This window comes from Diprion similis, chromosome 11 (genome assembly GCF_021155765.1).
Source record: "Diprion similis isolate iyDipSimi1 chromosome 11, iyDipSimi1.1, whole genome shotgun sequence".
In the NCBI taxonomy this organism is placed as follows: Eukaryota; Metazoa; Arthropoda; class Insecta; order Hymenoptera; family Diprionidae; genus Diprion; species Diprion similis.
Genome location: NC_060115.1, coordinates 845,456 through 859,438, shown reverse-complemented (window position 1 = coordinate 859,438; position 13,983 = coordinate 845,456). Strand labels below are relative to the sequence as shown.

The 13,983-nt window shown below is 44.5% G+C and overlaps 2 protein-coding genes across 2 annotated transcripts in view; one reads left to right on the top strand and one right to left on the bottom strand.

Annotated features, from left to right (window-relative positions):
* Window positions 1–13,983, top strand: part of LOC124412525 (protein O-mannosyl-transferase TMTC1-like) — a 143,739-nt gene that overhangs the window by 53,382 nt on the left and 76,374 nt on the right. Inside the window, exon 3 of the mRNA XM_046892469.1 lies at window positions 8,374–8,551. Coding sequence (XP_046748425.1) covers window positions 8,374–8,551 — 178 coding nt within the window. The remainder of the gene's footprint in view (window positions 1–8,373; window positions 8,552–13,983) is intronic.
* On the bottom strand, window positions 683–2,813 carry LOC124412526 (myrosinase 1-like). The gene is made up of 8 exons (XM_046892470.1): window positions 2,756–2,813; window positions 2,592–2,692; window positions 2,385–2,518; window positions 1,974–2,307; window positions 1,546–1,882; window positions 1,324–1,474; window positions 1,015–1,256; window positions 683–942 (listed from the first exon to the last, which is right to left on the bottom strand). The coding sequence occupies exons 1-8, from the start codon at window positions 2,800–2,802 to the stop codon at window positions 786–788; spliced, it is 1,503 nt and encodes a 500-aa protein (XP_046748426.1). The 5' UTR covers window positions 2,803–2,813; the 3' UTR covers window positions 683–785.

Below are 13,983 nucleotides of genomic sequence, written 5' to 3'. Positions count from 1 at the left end.
TACAGTAGGATTAACCCTTCGTTAGCGATGTGGTTTAAACGAGCCACCATGTGGTGGCAACCGTGGAGAGGAAAGTCAACGATTCTGCGCGAAAGGGGCTAATTATCATCATTTGGTGAACGACGTCGTTGCGGTCGATGTTAGCGCGAAAAAAATAAACTGTTGATGCATATGATACGAGGAAGAATTTCGCTCTACCTGCACCGACAATATACCATAAACTATCCAGTTTTCTGAACTAACGACATTTTTTCCTAAAAGTGGCTGAGTGAATTTGATGTAATTCACCAGCGCTAGCCACGCGTGCCACTGCGTCGAGAACTTACGTACAACTCAGCATGCATGCATGTCAGTTTGTACCTACGTTTGCCTTGGTGGTTGGGGCGAAAGATATTGTGCTAACGCTTGCGAGGGGCTGCGGTATTAAAGGTTCACGTGGTAGGAGAATTTAATTTTTCTTTAAACAAGGTGGAGCTTTCATCCTTTGAGAGCTTGGCCTTCTCAAAATGTTTCCGGTAGGGAGAAGACGCACCCTGTCCTGGCATCATGCAAGAATGCTTTTCATTTAGACAATGAGGTTATACGTCGCACGAATTAATCTATTTTGTTACACCGCTTTCTCTGAAATGTTTAAGATAATTTATACAAAGGTATAATACGCGCGTACACAGAAAGATTCAAAGGTAGAAACCGAGAGGAATTCTTTGTGCGAACTGTTCTTGAAAGGTTATCTCGATTCCGTTCTACCTTTTGAAATTCCTCATTTAAGAAGACAGTGAAAGCTGTCACTCCCAGGGCAGCTTAATTCGAGCATTACTGTTCGTTGGAACACGCTGAAGCTTACGAGTTGAAGTAACCTTCGCCCACCATGCTGTTGACAGCTTGGACGACCTGGCTCTGGCAGGATCGTCAAAGTCCACGCTGTAGATACCGAATTTATCCCTAGGTGGTATAAAATTGTCGTTAGACTCGTTGCTGACCTCGAAGATGATCAAGCAGTGAGTTGTTACTCACGCAATGCCGTCTTGCCACTCGAAATTGTCCATCAGACTCCAAATAGCGTAACCTCGGATGTCGCATCCGTCTCGTTTTAACGCGATGAGCAGTTCCCTCAGGTAGTCGTAGAAGTAGCTGATTCTGTCATAATCTTCCAACTCGCCTTTGTCCGAGTAGCCGTTCTCCGTTATCCATACCGGCGGGTTGTTGTAGTAGTCCCTGATCTGGCGAAGCATGTATCCAAATCCTGGAGGATAGACCTACGGGGTTAACGGATGTTCAATCGGGAAATAATACCAGCTTGCTCAAGTTTCGTAACATATTTACGTATAACCAGCTGGAGGCCGCCTGTGGCCAGCTCGAATTGACTTCGAGTATGATACCGCTGTCTGAGTTGTAAATGCCGAGCTCCTCGTCAGGGTCAGGATAGGCGAGTCCCGACGTGTAAAGGTTCGCTCCAAAGAAATCGGAGCTACCACTGGAGAACAGGAAAATTGATCAATCAAAAAATCACTTTTTGGCACTTACGAGAATTCATCATGGACGCACTTGATGATGGCGATCCATTCGTCCGTGAATTCGGGGAGGCGGGACCTCGGGTAACCTTGAGCTTCGCTGATCATGGCTATCCTGGTCTTCATAACCTCCGGATAATCTCCAATGTATATGGGATGAGTATTCCATCCTATTTGAAATTGGAAGCCTACCTCGGCTGATACAGTGTCGCTAGAGTTCGCTGGTATTATTGTAAAAAGCGAAAATGCTATGCCAATAATGCCCTGCTGGATATCGCGAAACTCTTCGTCGTACATTCGATAAGTTTTGCCGTGCGCCTTCAGGACGTTGTGCATGCAGAGGTACGCCCCGATGCCAGGAATCACCTTTCCTGAAAAAAACCACAGCGAAAACTAGAGAAACTTGATTATCGGCATTAACTACCTACGTTCATCGTCGTTCGACTGAAATTTCTCGCCTACCCGGAGCCTTTTGCGTGTCTTCGTATCCGAGGAGGCAGATGTTGCGAGGTTCGTTGATGGTGATCCATTTTTTCACAGTATCTCCTAGCGCCTCGAACAGGACCCTGGCATAATCGACGAACCAATCGACCATCAGCTCGTTCGTCCATCCCCCCATATCTTCTATGACTTGGGGATGATCCCAGTGATATATCGTCACTATCGGCTCGATGCCGTTCGCCACTAACTCCGCGGTCAAGTTTTTGTAGTACTGGAGCCCGTCCTCGCTAATTACGTTCGTAAAGCCTGTCGGAAGGACGCGTGACCAGCTGATGGAAAATCGATAGAAATCTAACTGAAAAACCAAGTGTAAGCGTATTATTAAGCCTCCTGAGAATGTGTTACATCGAACTATTTATCCTGGAAACTGACTCCTGCAGACTTAATGAGTTGTACATCCTCTTCGTATTTGTGGTAAGAATCGCAGGCTATGTCACCGTTGGTGCCATCGGCAATGTATTCTGGGTAGTTGTGGGTCCAATAGTCCCAGATATTTTCCCCCTTGTCTGAAAAATGTTGAACCGTATCGAGTGGAAGGTGATCAGGGATTTCAGGTCTGAATAATCAACTTTTTAATACCGCTGACATTCCAGGCCCCTTCGATCTGGTACGAGGCAGTTGCGGCTCCAAAGCGAAATCCACTTGGGAAAGTTAGCTTGACGATGTCGCAGCAGGATACTCTGCGGAAAAGATAAATATCACCAACCATATTAACTATTTATAGATGGTTGAAACATACGTACGTCGTAAATGTGAAGCAAGTAATCAACCCGACAAAGTAACGATCCATCGTGACACTAGAACCTCTACTCAACACTGCAGAAGTGCCTAAGTGGCGTTGAAAATATCTTATCAGAAACGGACGAAGTGCAATCTCCAACGCAACACTATCAACATAATAATAATGACACGACTTGATTGGTCTTGATTCGAGATTCATATCTGGAATACGTATGCCGAGACGGACTGTGAAGAGGTAAAGATAAGCAATGGCTATGTAAGCAGTGAAGATATATTTGGTTTCTTATCAATATAAAATACGAATTGCGTCTACCCGCTTTCATGATCATTCCTCGATATCGATTACTCGATCGCGCCATTACATGATTACCGCAAGAATTGGATGTAAATACATTAATTTGCAAGTGCATTGAAAAAGGTTACATCCATTAACCATTGAATGATCACAATGAATAACGGTACTTTGGCACCCACTTGTATCCTGTGAGCATACATCTTTTCTCACAACTAGTGCTGCTATAAAACATGGGCGTAATATGAAAGGGGGGTGAAAGTGGCTGAGTAAATTTTACGAAGTCTTGTTCTGGGTACTAGACGTATGTTTTCGTGCCTTGACTCTCGGCTGGTTGGAGCACTAAAATGTTGACGGGTAAAGGAATTTTTTTTCTCTTTAAAACAAAGAGGCGTTTTCACCCTCAAGGCCCGCTCTTCTCGAAAAGAATATTTTTGAAATTCTTCAGGAATGAATCGATCGAATTTTCTGTGAAAAGTTATGACAGCTTTATTTTTCTTCATAAACCAATCACTTTCCACGTCGTATTATTTCAACGAAGCATCATTTACTCAAAGCAGCCGTTCAGCTCAGCACTCCCAGCGTTATGTGATTCAGATGTGGCTGTTCATTGGGTAAGGCTGGAATCCTGAAGTCGAAACTGACTTTTATTCAGCAGGCTGTGGATGATTTAATGGAACTGATCATGCCGCGGATGTCGTATTGGGCCTTGCTTAAATATACGAAAAAAGTATGATCTTTGTGAGATCTTGTTTCTCGCACCGAAGACATTCGGCGATAATTTATTACACACGTTATGTTATCTTTCCACTCGAAACATTCGTCACTCATCTAGATAGACCCTCATGTAACAACGTTCAATCAGGAAACGAAATCGATACACTCTTCGAAATGAATTCGAATCTACTTCTATCACACGCTTAGGTAGAACCAGCCAAGACGAACTAGTAAAGAGTTCCGATATCAAATTATAGTCAGTATATCAATTCGATGTCCAATCCGAAGCAAATGGTATAGGAATGATTCGATGGTTAGACTGTAATATAAATACGTATTGCCCGCATTTGACATCAGTGCCAAAGTTACCAAATCTATCTACGGATATGACTCACTTTTGTCACAATATTTTCGAGTGCTCGGAATGGAGTCCCGATGTTGTCGTCGAACCAATCTATACAGTAAGATTGTTACTCCATCCGTCCATTACGTCTTTGATTTGTTGGATGATTTTATGCACCAAACCATCATCGTCATCAGTGACCAAACCAACGCAACGATGAAGTTTTTGGAATACGAAAGCTGACCGTCGCTAATTACTTGCCGGAAGAAAAACATGAAGACGATCAGCATCCAGCTGACCGAGAGATAACCTGAATCAAGTTAAAAAGAACGACGTAGAATGTGCCTGCCCCTTTGTATTTATTCATGCAAATCACGTTTCTCCAGTTAGGAGAAGCTGCGTGTAAAGCTGAGTAAATCAGACAACGGTGATGACGAAGGGTGGAAAATTGTTTGGAGAAAAGTCTTGACGTAGATGGAGCGGGCCTTTAATCAAAGAATAACGGTGCCGCACGAAACGGGTAATCCATAGTCGTGTATAGGCATTATTACGCAACGGCGGGGTAGATAGAAGGAAACGAGGCTCGGAGCTTTGCTGCTAGGTGAACTAATCGCGAGGGTAATCTCATTGCCAGCTGTGGACTCATGGACCCAAGGACCCCGGGGCGCAGAGAAGGGTGGCGAAGGCGGCATCCCTGCCTGGGTCGATGATTAATAGCCGATGCGCCGCCGAAGCTTGCCCTCCATCCCCCCGTTGCGCCGCCCCTCGCGCCCTCTTGACCCTCGCCGCAGAACGACCTTACACAACCCTTCGCGCCCAGCAGCCGGGCTTCAGTCTGGCTGTTCGGTTGTTATTTAATTTGTTTGAGATTAATATTGGTCGGCGATAGCTCACTTTGCTTAGGATCCACCGATTTAGGGGCCACGACGGTGATTTATCGCCACTCGATGATTCTACCCTACCATGTTTGAGCGACTGGGTTCAGCTTGGAACAAGGGATCCCAACAATGTCAGCCCGATAAATCAGAAAATTTACAAGTGCCACGTAAACTTTTGCCCACCGTCATGTCAGTTATATGCGTATCCACGCCGTCACGCAACCCCGCGGTGTGGGGATGAAATTTTAAACTTCGGAATAAAAAAGAAACAGGGATAAAAAGTGGGAGATATAGAGAGTGAATGTGCTCCAGGTTAATTAAAGCCTCGGTTCGAAGGGTGTGGTTTCAAAAAATCGAACCAAACTACCTACACTGCTGCAGACTCGTTCGAGGGGTTAATTATCACCGGGATATTGCACTGACGAGTGATCTGCGTGGAAACGGGTGCTTAAAGGAAGACATGAAACACAAGTGTCACGAGAAGTCAGAGTGCGCTGCTCTGCTGCTCAACTTTTCCCCAGTTCAAGAAAGTAGATTTCGGGTGCTCCTGCGGTACTTTGAAAGACTTTTCATCACCGACCAAAAGTAGTTCCCGGTATAAAGAGACCGGAAAGTTCTATCCGCTCGTATTTTCAAGCTTATACATACATAATCGTCGCGTATCCAATACATCGTCAAAGGGACCGGACGGCCACTTGAGTCAGTGATGTTTAAAGATGAGGTCTTAGGTACTTGGCGAATCCACCTTTGAGGAAGTCGCTGGCAAATAGTCAAGGTATTTGAAACTGGTCTGATTCAACGACTTTCCGGCAGCTGCGTTCGCCGATCAAAAAATTTTATTCAGCCTTCTCGAGTTTTCGGAGTTGCCTTTTCACAATGCTTGTACACGTTTACTGAATCTAGAACGTTCAGCCTTTTGTCAGTAATTTACGAAGCCTAAGGAGAGACGATAAAACATTTGTCAACGTTCTATAAAGGCTTTATTACTACACTTAATTTCGAGATAGTCGTCGCACAGTGGCGATGAAATTATAGAGTGAACGTAAACTTTTTCCAAATATATAACATTTCTTCCCTCGCTCTTCTAACTGTTGCATATTTACAACTACCGCGGAGATAAGTCGTCTTTTTTTCACGTTTCTACTTTAGTTCTTTTATTTCCTTTTCATTATCTATTTTTTGCATAATAAGAATTCAATCAACCCAGATTTCCCAAGAGTTGTAACATTTTATAGGTCACGTTAGGGCTGACAGCACTGCTTTTAGACATTGTTGTCAGCGAACAAAGGACTCCAAAGAAAATAGGAGGAAAAAGAAAGGCGGTGGGGGGAGGGGAAAGGGAAGATAGAGAGGGTGAAGGGAGAAAATTCGCATGAAAGAGTGAAAAAAAAAAGAAATTTTATATATTGCGAGAGGAGTCAACTCTTTACATCTACTTAGCAGCCGTCGCAATCCCGGGGTGGCTCGTCAACAGCTGAATGCTACCTCGTAACAAAGAAGATCTTCAGGCCTCGAAATAATATGCAAGGGGCGGCACGGTGTGGAAAAAAACGAAATTAAATGATTAAACCTGCAGGACCTGAACCTTGCCGACATTAACAAGGTGCCTTTGTCAATTAATGTCAGTTCGGTACGGGGGAGAATAAGGGTAGAAAAGAAGAAGAAGAGAAAGAAGGAAAAAAAACACGAAAATTAAAATTCGATTTCACACCACGGGAAAGAGTCGCTGTTCTACCTCGCGCAACAAAATTCAGCATCCGGTTTCCAGAACTCGAGATATTTCCGCCACCTTTCCATATGTTGCACGTACGTAGGTGTGTAGGTACCTTCGTATGCACAATATGTAGGTAGCCGGCACTCCAGCGTAGAGCTCTTGTTTATTCAAATCCTTTGCTCCGCACCCGAGTTCACCTTCCAAGTGTGATTAAATTTAAACACCACGAGTTGTGTTTGAAGTTTCTCAAAACTCCGGGGAACGATTCGCTTCTCACGAGTTGCGAATAATATCCGTACCCCATCATACAGATAAATGTCTTTCCGAACCCCCCGCCTCCCGTCAAAAGAACTTGCAATATTTGATTCTCACCCCCAAAGCGACGCTCCATAAATTCCCATAACCGTTTTGCCGTTATTGGTGTGCCTTGAACTATAATAAGTTGCGAATTTTAAACTAATCGAGTGTTTAAGATCACAAAGGAGGTGTTCAGATCTTCGATCTTGTCTAGAATCGAAAAGGGTAAATTTCGAAAAGCTCGCATCGTTGAACGACTTTTTCCCTCAAACTTCCCGTTGCGAATCGGGTATCATTTCGCGTCTCCGAGGCCAGCTTGTGGCGAAGAACGTGCTTCCAATGATTCAGGGTAACGGGGTTATATCGGGGTGTTATGGCCGGTGGCTAAGTGAGTTACGAGATTCCGAAGTCCCGACGGTGGCTCGGCGTGATCGTTGGCACCTGGAACGGTGCCCAAAAGTCCAGTTGGTCCGGGATCCCGAGGGAGAGCTTTTGCCGGTATCATCCGAACTCGCGATTTCGTGGCGTCAGCGGTGCTCGAGATTCGAGACTCCTTTCGCCCTCGAACATCGACGCTTCTTCGGTTTCGTCTCCGAACCGGACTTCCGCCGATATGAAACATCGAAAACCGCAGACGTAGGTGGCCGGAAATGCCACAGCGGACCGCACGCTCCTTCGTATTAACAAAGGTGAATTCAGTCCGCGACTGCACAGACTTACGGTATGGAGGAAAAGCGGCTTTGATGTTTTTCGAATGGTCAAACGGTGGCTGACCACTCGCCGGAATACCTTATCTCTACTTTCATCCCTCAACGTTTCCTTCTATCGATTTTCTTCGCGCGCAGTTATATCATGTATTCTTCGTTGGTTCATTTTCTTCCCATAAATGTATACGTGGATTGTAACCTGCATGTTTTTTAGTCAGTTCAGGGTGCGTATTTTACACGTATATTCACGCACTTTTTACTCGTCTTCTTTCTCCATCGGGTGAAATATGACCTAATAAATCTTAGGTATCCCCGACTGTGTCACGTTCCAAGGATTTCAGTTCCTAGACTTAATACGTTTCTGTGCTATCGACTCACAGGAATTATTCCGCAGATCTGTTACCTCGATATTCAATCTCAAAGCTGCCATTTTGGTTCATTAAATTTCGGGGTTAAAACCGGTAGGAAAATGTTTCTGAACAGAAATTCAGAGGATTTTGTCTGGATTTGCACTTCGCGCGATCCGATGGACGTCTGGCAATCAATGATCGCGAGTCAACTCAACCCATGGTTACATCGATTAGCTTTATTCCGTCTCCATTGACCGATTTCTCTTTCCCATCTCATTGAAGAGCACTTTTTATCCGCTATTTTTTCATCTGTTTTTTCCAGATTGAACTACCTCACCGCTGGTCTGACGCCGATGTGGTTTCACGTCACGAATGTCGCTCTACACGCGGCTGCCTGCGTCCTCGTCACAAAAGTTAGCCTCGCCGTCGCCTCGCTTCGACCCGGATTCGCAGCTTTGACCGGCCTCCTTTTCGCAGCCCACCCGATCCACACGGAAGCGGTGAGTATTCGAAATTGGATCAATTTACTGGGCAGCGTCGAAGCTTTAGAAGGTGAAGCGAAATATCAGGGTGGCGGAAAAGCAGAATCCGGATCAAGTCAGACAAAAACTTGGCAAAGATCAGCAATCAGAAATTGGACTGGATCCTTCGCCCTGCTACCATCACTTTGTATTCGTGTTCATCGTTCCTTGCAAAGCTTTATTTCTTTTTCTCTCAAAGTACACACAACCAAGATGTGGGAAAATGGCGTCAAAATATTCGCAACGGGGAGAATTCAAATACACGAGCCATGTATGTGTTACATAGGTGATTTCGAAGTAATCCGGATGTCATCCTCTTTTCGCGTATGAAAATCTCACCTTACGAGTAGAGCGATGCGATTCAAATCCGTGGAAGTGCGGCGAGCTTTGGAATTCAATTTCAGAAGAGAAAGGAAGGGGAAGCAGAAAGAGAAGAAAAATCTAATTTGAGAGAAATAACCAGAATAGACAATTTTATGATATGGATAGCAAAAAACGTAATTGTTTTACGTCACTCCGCTTTCGTTCGCTTCGCAATTTACGCACGTAACCGAATTTTTGTTTTTTTTTAGATTTTAAAGCGTTTTTAGAACAGAGTGGTATCAACATCGGCACTCGGTAAGGTCGAGAGAAAAGAAATAATATCTTTCCGAAGAATATATCTACCTAAGAATAAAAAAGAATTAGATGAGATTTACGCATAAAGAGGTAGGTAGTTTCGAGCAGCACGGAGCGTGGCCGTTGGTACAGAAAATACACTGAGTTTCATCTTTATTCGTCTCCAAAGCCGATTATACAATATCGCATTACTACTCCAACTCGAAATGTGTGTACAAATCGTATCTCATATATTCTTACACGAAATTACATTCTCTTGCGCGTGTATATTTGCATCAGAATTTGAAACGACCCGCGTTTCCTTGTCTAAAATCACACAAGATAAAAGAATCCAACTTTGCTTCGCTTGGCAGTCGCTTCCACGGATCTAACTGACCAGACATTCGATCTTTTCGTCACGAAAATCAACATTCCAGCGAAGGGGCTCTTCACTTACAGATCAAGTCATTCACGATTTAGAACAATTTGATAGAGTTCAAAAATAATTCCAAGCCGTTCAAAACTCATTTCAAAGAGTTTCAAGGTATTTCCGAGCGATTTCGGGCGCTTACAAGATGATGACAAAAGGTTTCAAACTAACTCGAAGGAGTTTCTATTGATATTCGATTGGTAGTGAATTCAAACGGTTTCGAACGTTTGACAACTGATTACACAGACAGTTTCGCACTAATTTGAAGGGGTTTAAAACGATTTCAAAGTGGTTTCAAGCCGATTTAAACCAATTTCTGAGTAATTTCAAACGGAGTGATAGTTTCTTGCTACAATTTCACAGTAACCGTAATAAAAATTGGTTTTCGACTGGAACGATTAAAAAACCCTTCGGTTTGAGCACCTCACGAGGGTAATTTAACAACAATCGGAGTCGCACCCTTATCATAGTGAATCTGTCCGCGGGGTGGCTTTGACGTTCCGTTAAACTAGTCAAACCATAATTGGCCGAGTGAGTGGTGGAAACGCGAGTGAGTCGAACCCGTAGGATGGATTTGCACCGCGTGGCGAGAAGTGTGGGGTGAAAGCTTCGACGGCAGATGTACCCGCAGTGTAAGGATATCGGCGGGCTTCCCACGCGGCCGCAACCGTGCCGCAAGCTCAATCACGGCATCCTTCCTCCATTGTGCGAGGGTAGGTATTTGAAAGTAAGTCGTAGATCCGGGCGGTGGTGGCGGATGCTGGTATCGCCTAGGTTCAGCCCTATTCGGGACCCAGAAGGCTGCTTGTCGCGGTTTCAACGCCAAGCGCCGCGTCTCGTGTCCCGTGTCAGGTACGTGCGAGCGATATAATCCCGCATAATCGAACACACGCGGTTCTCTGAACTCCCTGAAATAACAGATACGCGGTTTTACCGTCCTCCGCCTCTTCCGAGCGTGCAAGCATAGGCTAGGCTAGGCTAGACTAGACAAGATCGGCCACAAAGCACTATTCGAGCGTGTACATAGACTTGCGGGTTGGTATTATGTTGAAATTCGTCCCGTATTGCGGCATATTCAGTATGTTACAATCAAACGATCCCCGGATTTTCGGAATACGATCTGTTCTGGAACCGAACATATGCATAGATAGCGACGAGTTCTATTGCAGAGATGATAAGCGAGGAGAATTTTCGAACACGTTCGGATCGGTTATTCCCAGAACGATAATTTGGAATCCAAATGGATATCAACATCCCCTCCTCCCATAAATGAAAAATATTCTACAATTTCTCTTTGCGAAATTTGAAAGATTTTTTAATCAAAACTTTGTTTTGAATTTCTGAATTTTAATTTTATACAGACGGTAAAAAAAATTTTTTTTCTCAACTAATTCAATTCTTTCTACTAACTCAATCGTGGCTTATCAAAAGCTCTATATTCATCACACCGTTTTTTCTGGTCCAGTCTCGACCCAATATTTATTCACAGACTTTGTTGAACACGGGTTCTCCCCACTGAAAGGGAACAAAAACCGTATGCAGGGAATAATGTTGAAAGAGATTTTGATGTTTGAATGAGGGAGTAAAACGGTAGCAACGTTATTAGGTACATAGCTGGAATACTGGATGCTCGATGTTTCATGGAAGGTTGGCGATGGTATGTATACGTGCCGCATAGATGGCGCGTGGTCTTTGGCGTCTGGCTTTCCAAGGCGTGAATAGCGCTGTGGTAGTGGACTGTGAACGGAATTCTTGAGTATTTCCTATTGTGCAGCGATCGCGTGCCAATTCAAGCAGGTGCCTTGCGTATCCCACCTGCATCACCGTGCACAACCAATGCTCAGAGAACGTAGTTTATGGAAAAGGGGACAAGACGGCGGAACATGCCAGCGAGATATTTCTGCGGAAATTATAAATTCCTCAGGGTCGCAATTTTCTTCGAAATTTCCCTTGACAGGTACACAGTATTTTTTTCTTCTCTCTTCTGGTAACAATAGAATGAAATATCGTACTGACTCGATGCGGGTCATCGTTGTGGTATAACGAAAAATATTTTTCTGACAACCCGAAGGAGGGGAGAGAAGAAAAGAAGAAATCGATCATGATAAAACAGAAAAAAATCTTCGTTCTTTTCGAGCTACTTTTGCGAATCGTCAAAAGTATTATACGTAGTAACTTTTGGTCAGGGGGTGAAGTTCAACCAAGAGGGGAGTTGCGGTAGCTGCTGTTTACATGTATATATCAAGGTAGATTATATGGAATCTTTTGATTTCCGATATTATACGCGATTCCTCGATTTAACCTTGCGCCGAGGTCCACGGATTCAGAGCGTGGAATAATTTCTGATTGATGGTAGCCGGAACGTACCTTATACCTTTGAAGGGGGAAACCATCCCCAGTTCGTCCTGCAGCCTCCCTCTTTCCCTCTGCCCCTGACGAAAAGGAGTTCGCTTCTGTTTTGCTTTCGCTTCACTTACCGCAACGAAACGCCCCATTTGGGTAGACGGCCTCGGGCGGGGAGAAAAGAATTCTGATTTCTATCGGGGTAACCGTAAACTCCATGAAACTCACCCCACTTGAGCCTAGACTGTGGAAAAATTGCGCGTTTTTTCTACTTTTCATGTTTCGTTTTGATACAGATGAAAAATTTTCGAAAAATGTACGAAGAGAAGAGAAAACGTAGTTTACGATTTAATTAATCGTCGACGGAAATAGTCTTGCACCCGTTTCCTCAGAGCGTCGCGAATTATTTCGGTTCGTTTCAATTTTCCATTTCTCACTCCCCTCGAGGGCGGCGGCAGCTGCAGCGACCGAGTCGGAACTTTGTAAAGCAAGCCCTTCGAGGAGAAGAAGCATATTGTTCGGCGCTGGTATATCTCGGAATACGGGGCTTCGAGGGTGGAGGCGTTTCAGTGCAATATTGGCGTGTAAACACTTGAGTTATTCGATAACAACGCCTCCGCTCTCTTCCTACGTCGAGTATAAGGCTCTATTCCTCCCTTACTGTCCCACCCAGTCATCTATTCTTCGGCTCGATATACTAGCTCTGCTGCTGCGAGGCTCCCGGTGCGAGCTATTTCGATATCGTTTCACGAGTTGAGGTTAGGGGCAAAATGAGCGCTCTAATTTTGAACTTATTTATTTCCTGGTGTATGTCAGCCAAGCTTAAGATGCTTATTCACCGCGCGAAATATAGCTTCTATACAAATTTTGAAGTCGTTTGAAGCACTGACGTGGTAAATATCGTTGAGAATGCTTCTAAATATGGTTAATGTTCGAAAGCATCTTCCCGGTGAAAATGACTCTCCTAATGTTCATGGTAGGAATATTAAACTTCTTTGCAAAGCACACAAACTACGAAATTGTATCTACCAAAAAGCCTGTTTCACGCGATTCTGGAACAAATGAAATATCGAATTTTCCGCACCTCCGTCGCAAAGAGGTTCGAAATGGATTCTGGGGGTCGGTATAAGAGACGCAGCTGGTAATTTCCATCAGTCAAGGAGGATCAGCCGGTGATCAGGTACTTTTCAGGTTGCGTAGCTGACGCGGTGTGTATCAGCAATGCCTGGGGAGGTCGGTATAGTGGAGCGTGAAAAAGGCTAATCAATCGGAAAATGTAATGAGTTTTGTGGCGGATTCGTCGAGCCCCAGCGGGACGCCTAGCTCGGGGCTTTGGAAAGTGGGTTTACGAGCGGAGGCGGCGTAGGGGGGCGGTTTACACGTACTTGAATCCTGACGAAATACCCGAGCCTCGAGATGATACCTAGGACGGAAAACTGGTACAATGTTGCTGGAAGACTTGCTGGGATTATGATATGTGCTTCGTCGGAAATTGAAGCGGAAAACCAGGACGAGTATCGCGAGATGATTCGCACTCCCTGATAAGATGAATCGGGAAGAAACTTCACCCTGGAATTGAAGGGGGGTCGAGAAAATAGAAAAGAGGAAAAAGTAACGCTGAAAGAAGGGAACAAATGGATCAGTGAAAAACGCGTCGTGACGCAATTTCCGCGTCATATTTTACGCGTGTGCTTCTCATGTCCAACTAGTTTTAATCCGGGATCCGGTTTTGATACATCGAAACGAATGAATCATGCGCTGATACATCCGAGGGGTACGATGTGGGTTACACTGCAGGGGATGTGCTTTGAATTGTGTGAAATTCCTGCGTGTCCACAGAGAGCTGTGGGACCGTTTGTACAGGGCATCATCTGTTCGTTGATCCCAAACAGCTTCACAATTCGATGTTACGTGTCCATCGGTGCTAATTTTTTTTATCTCGAACAAAGGAAAGCGCTTTTACATGCTACTGAAATTTTCGGTGAAAAATGATTTTTTTTTTAACACCCATTTCTGTTCGTCATTCTCTTTCTCCCGTGAC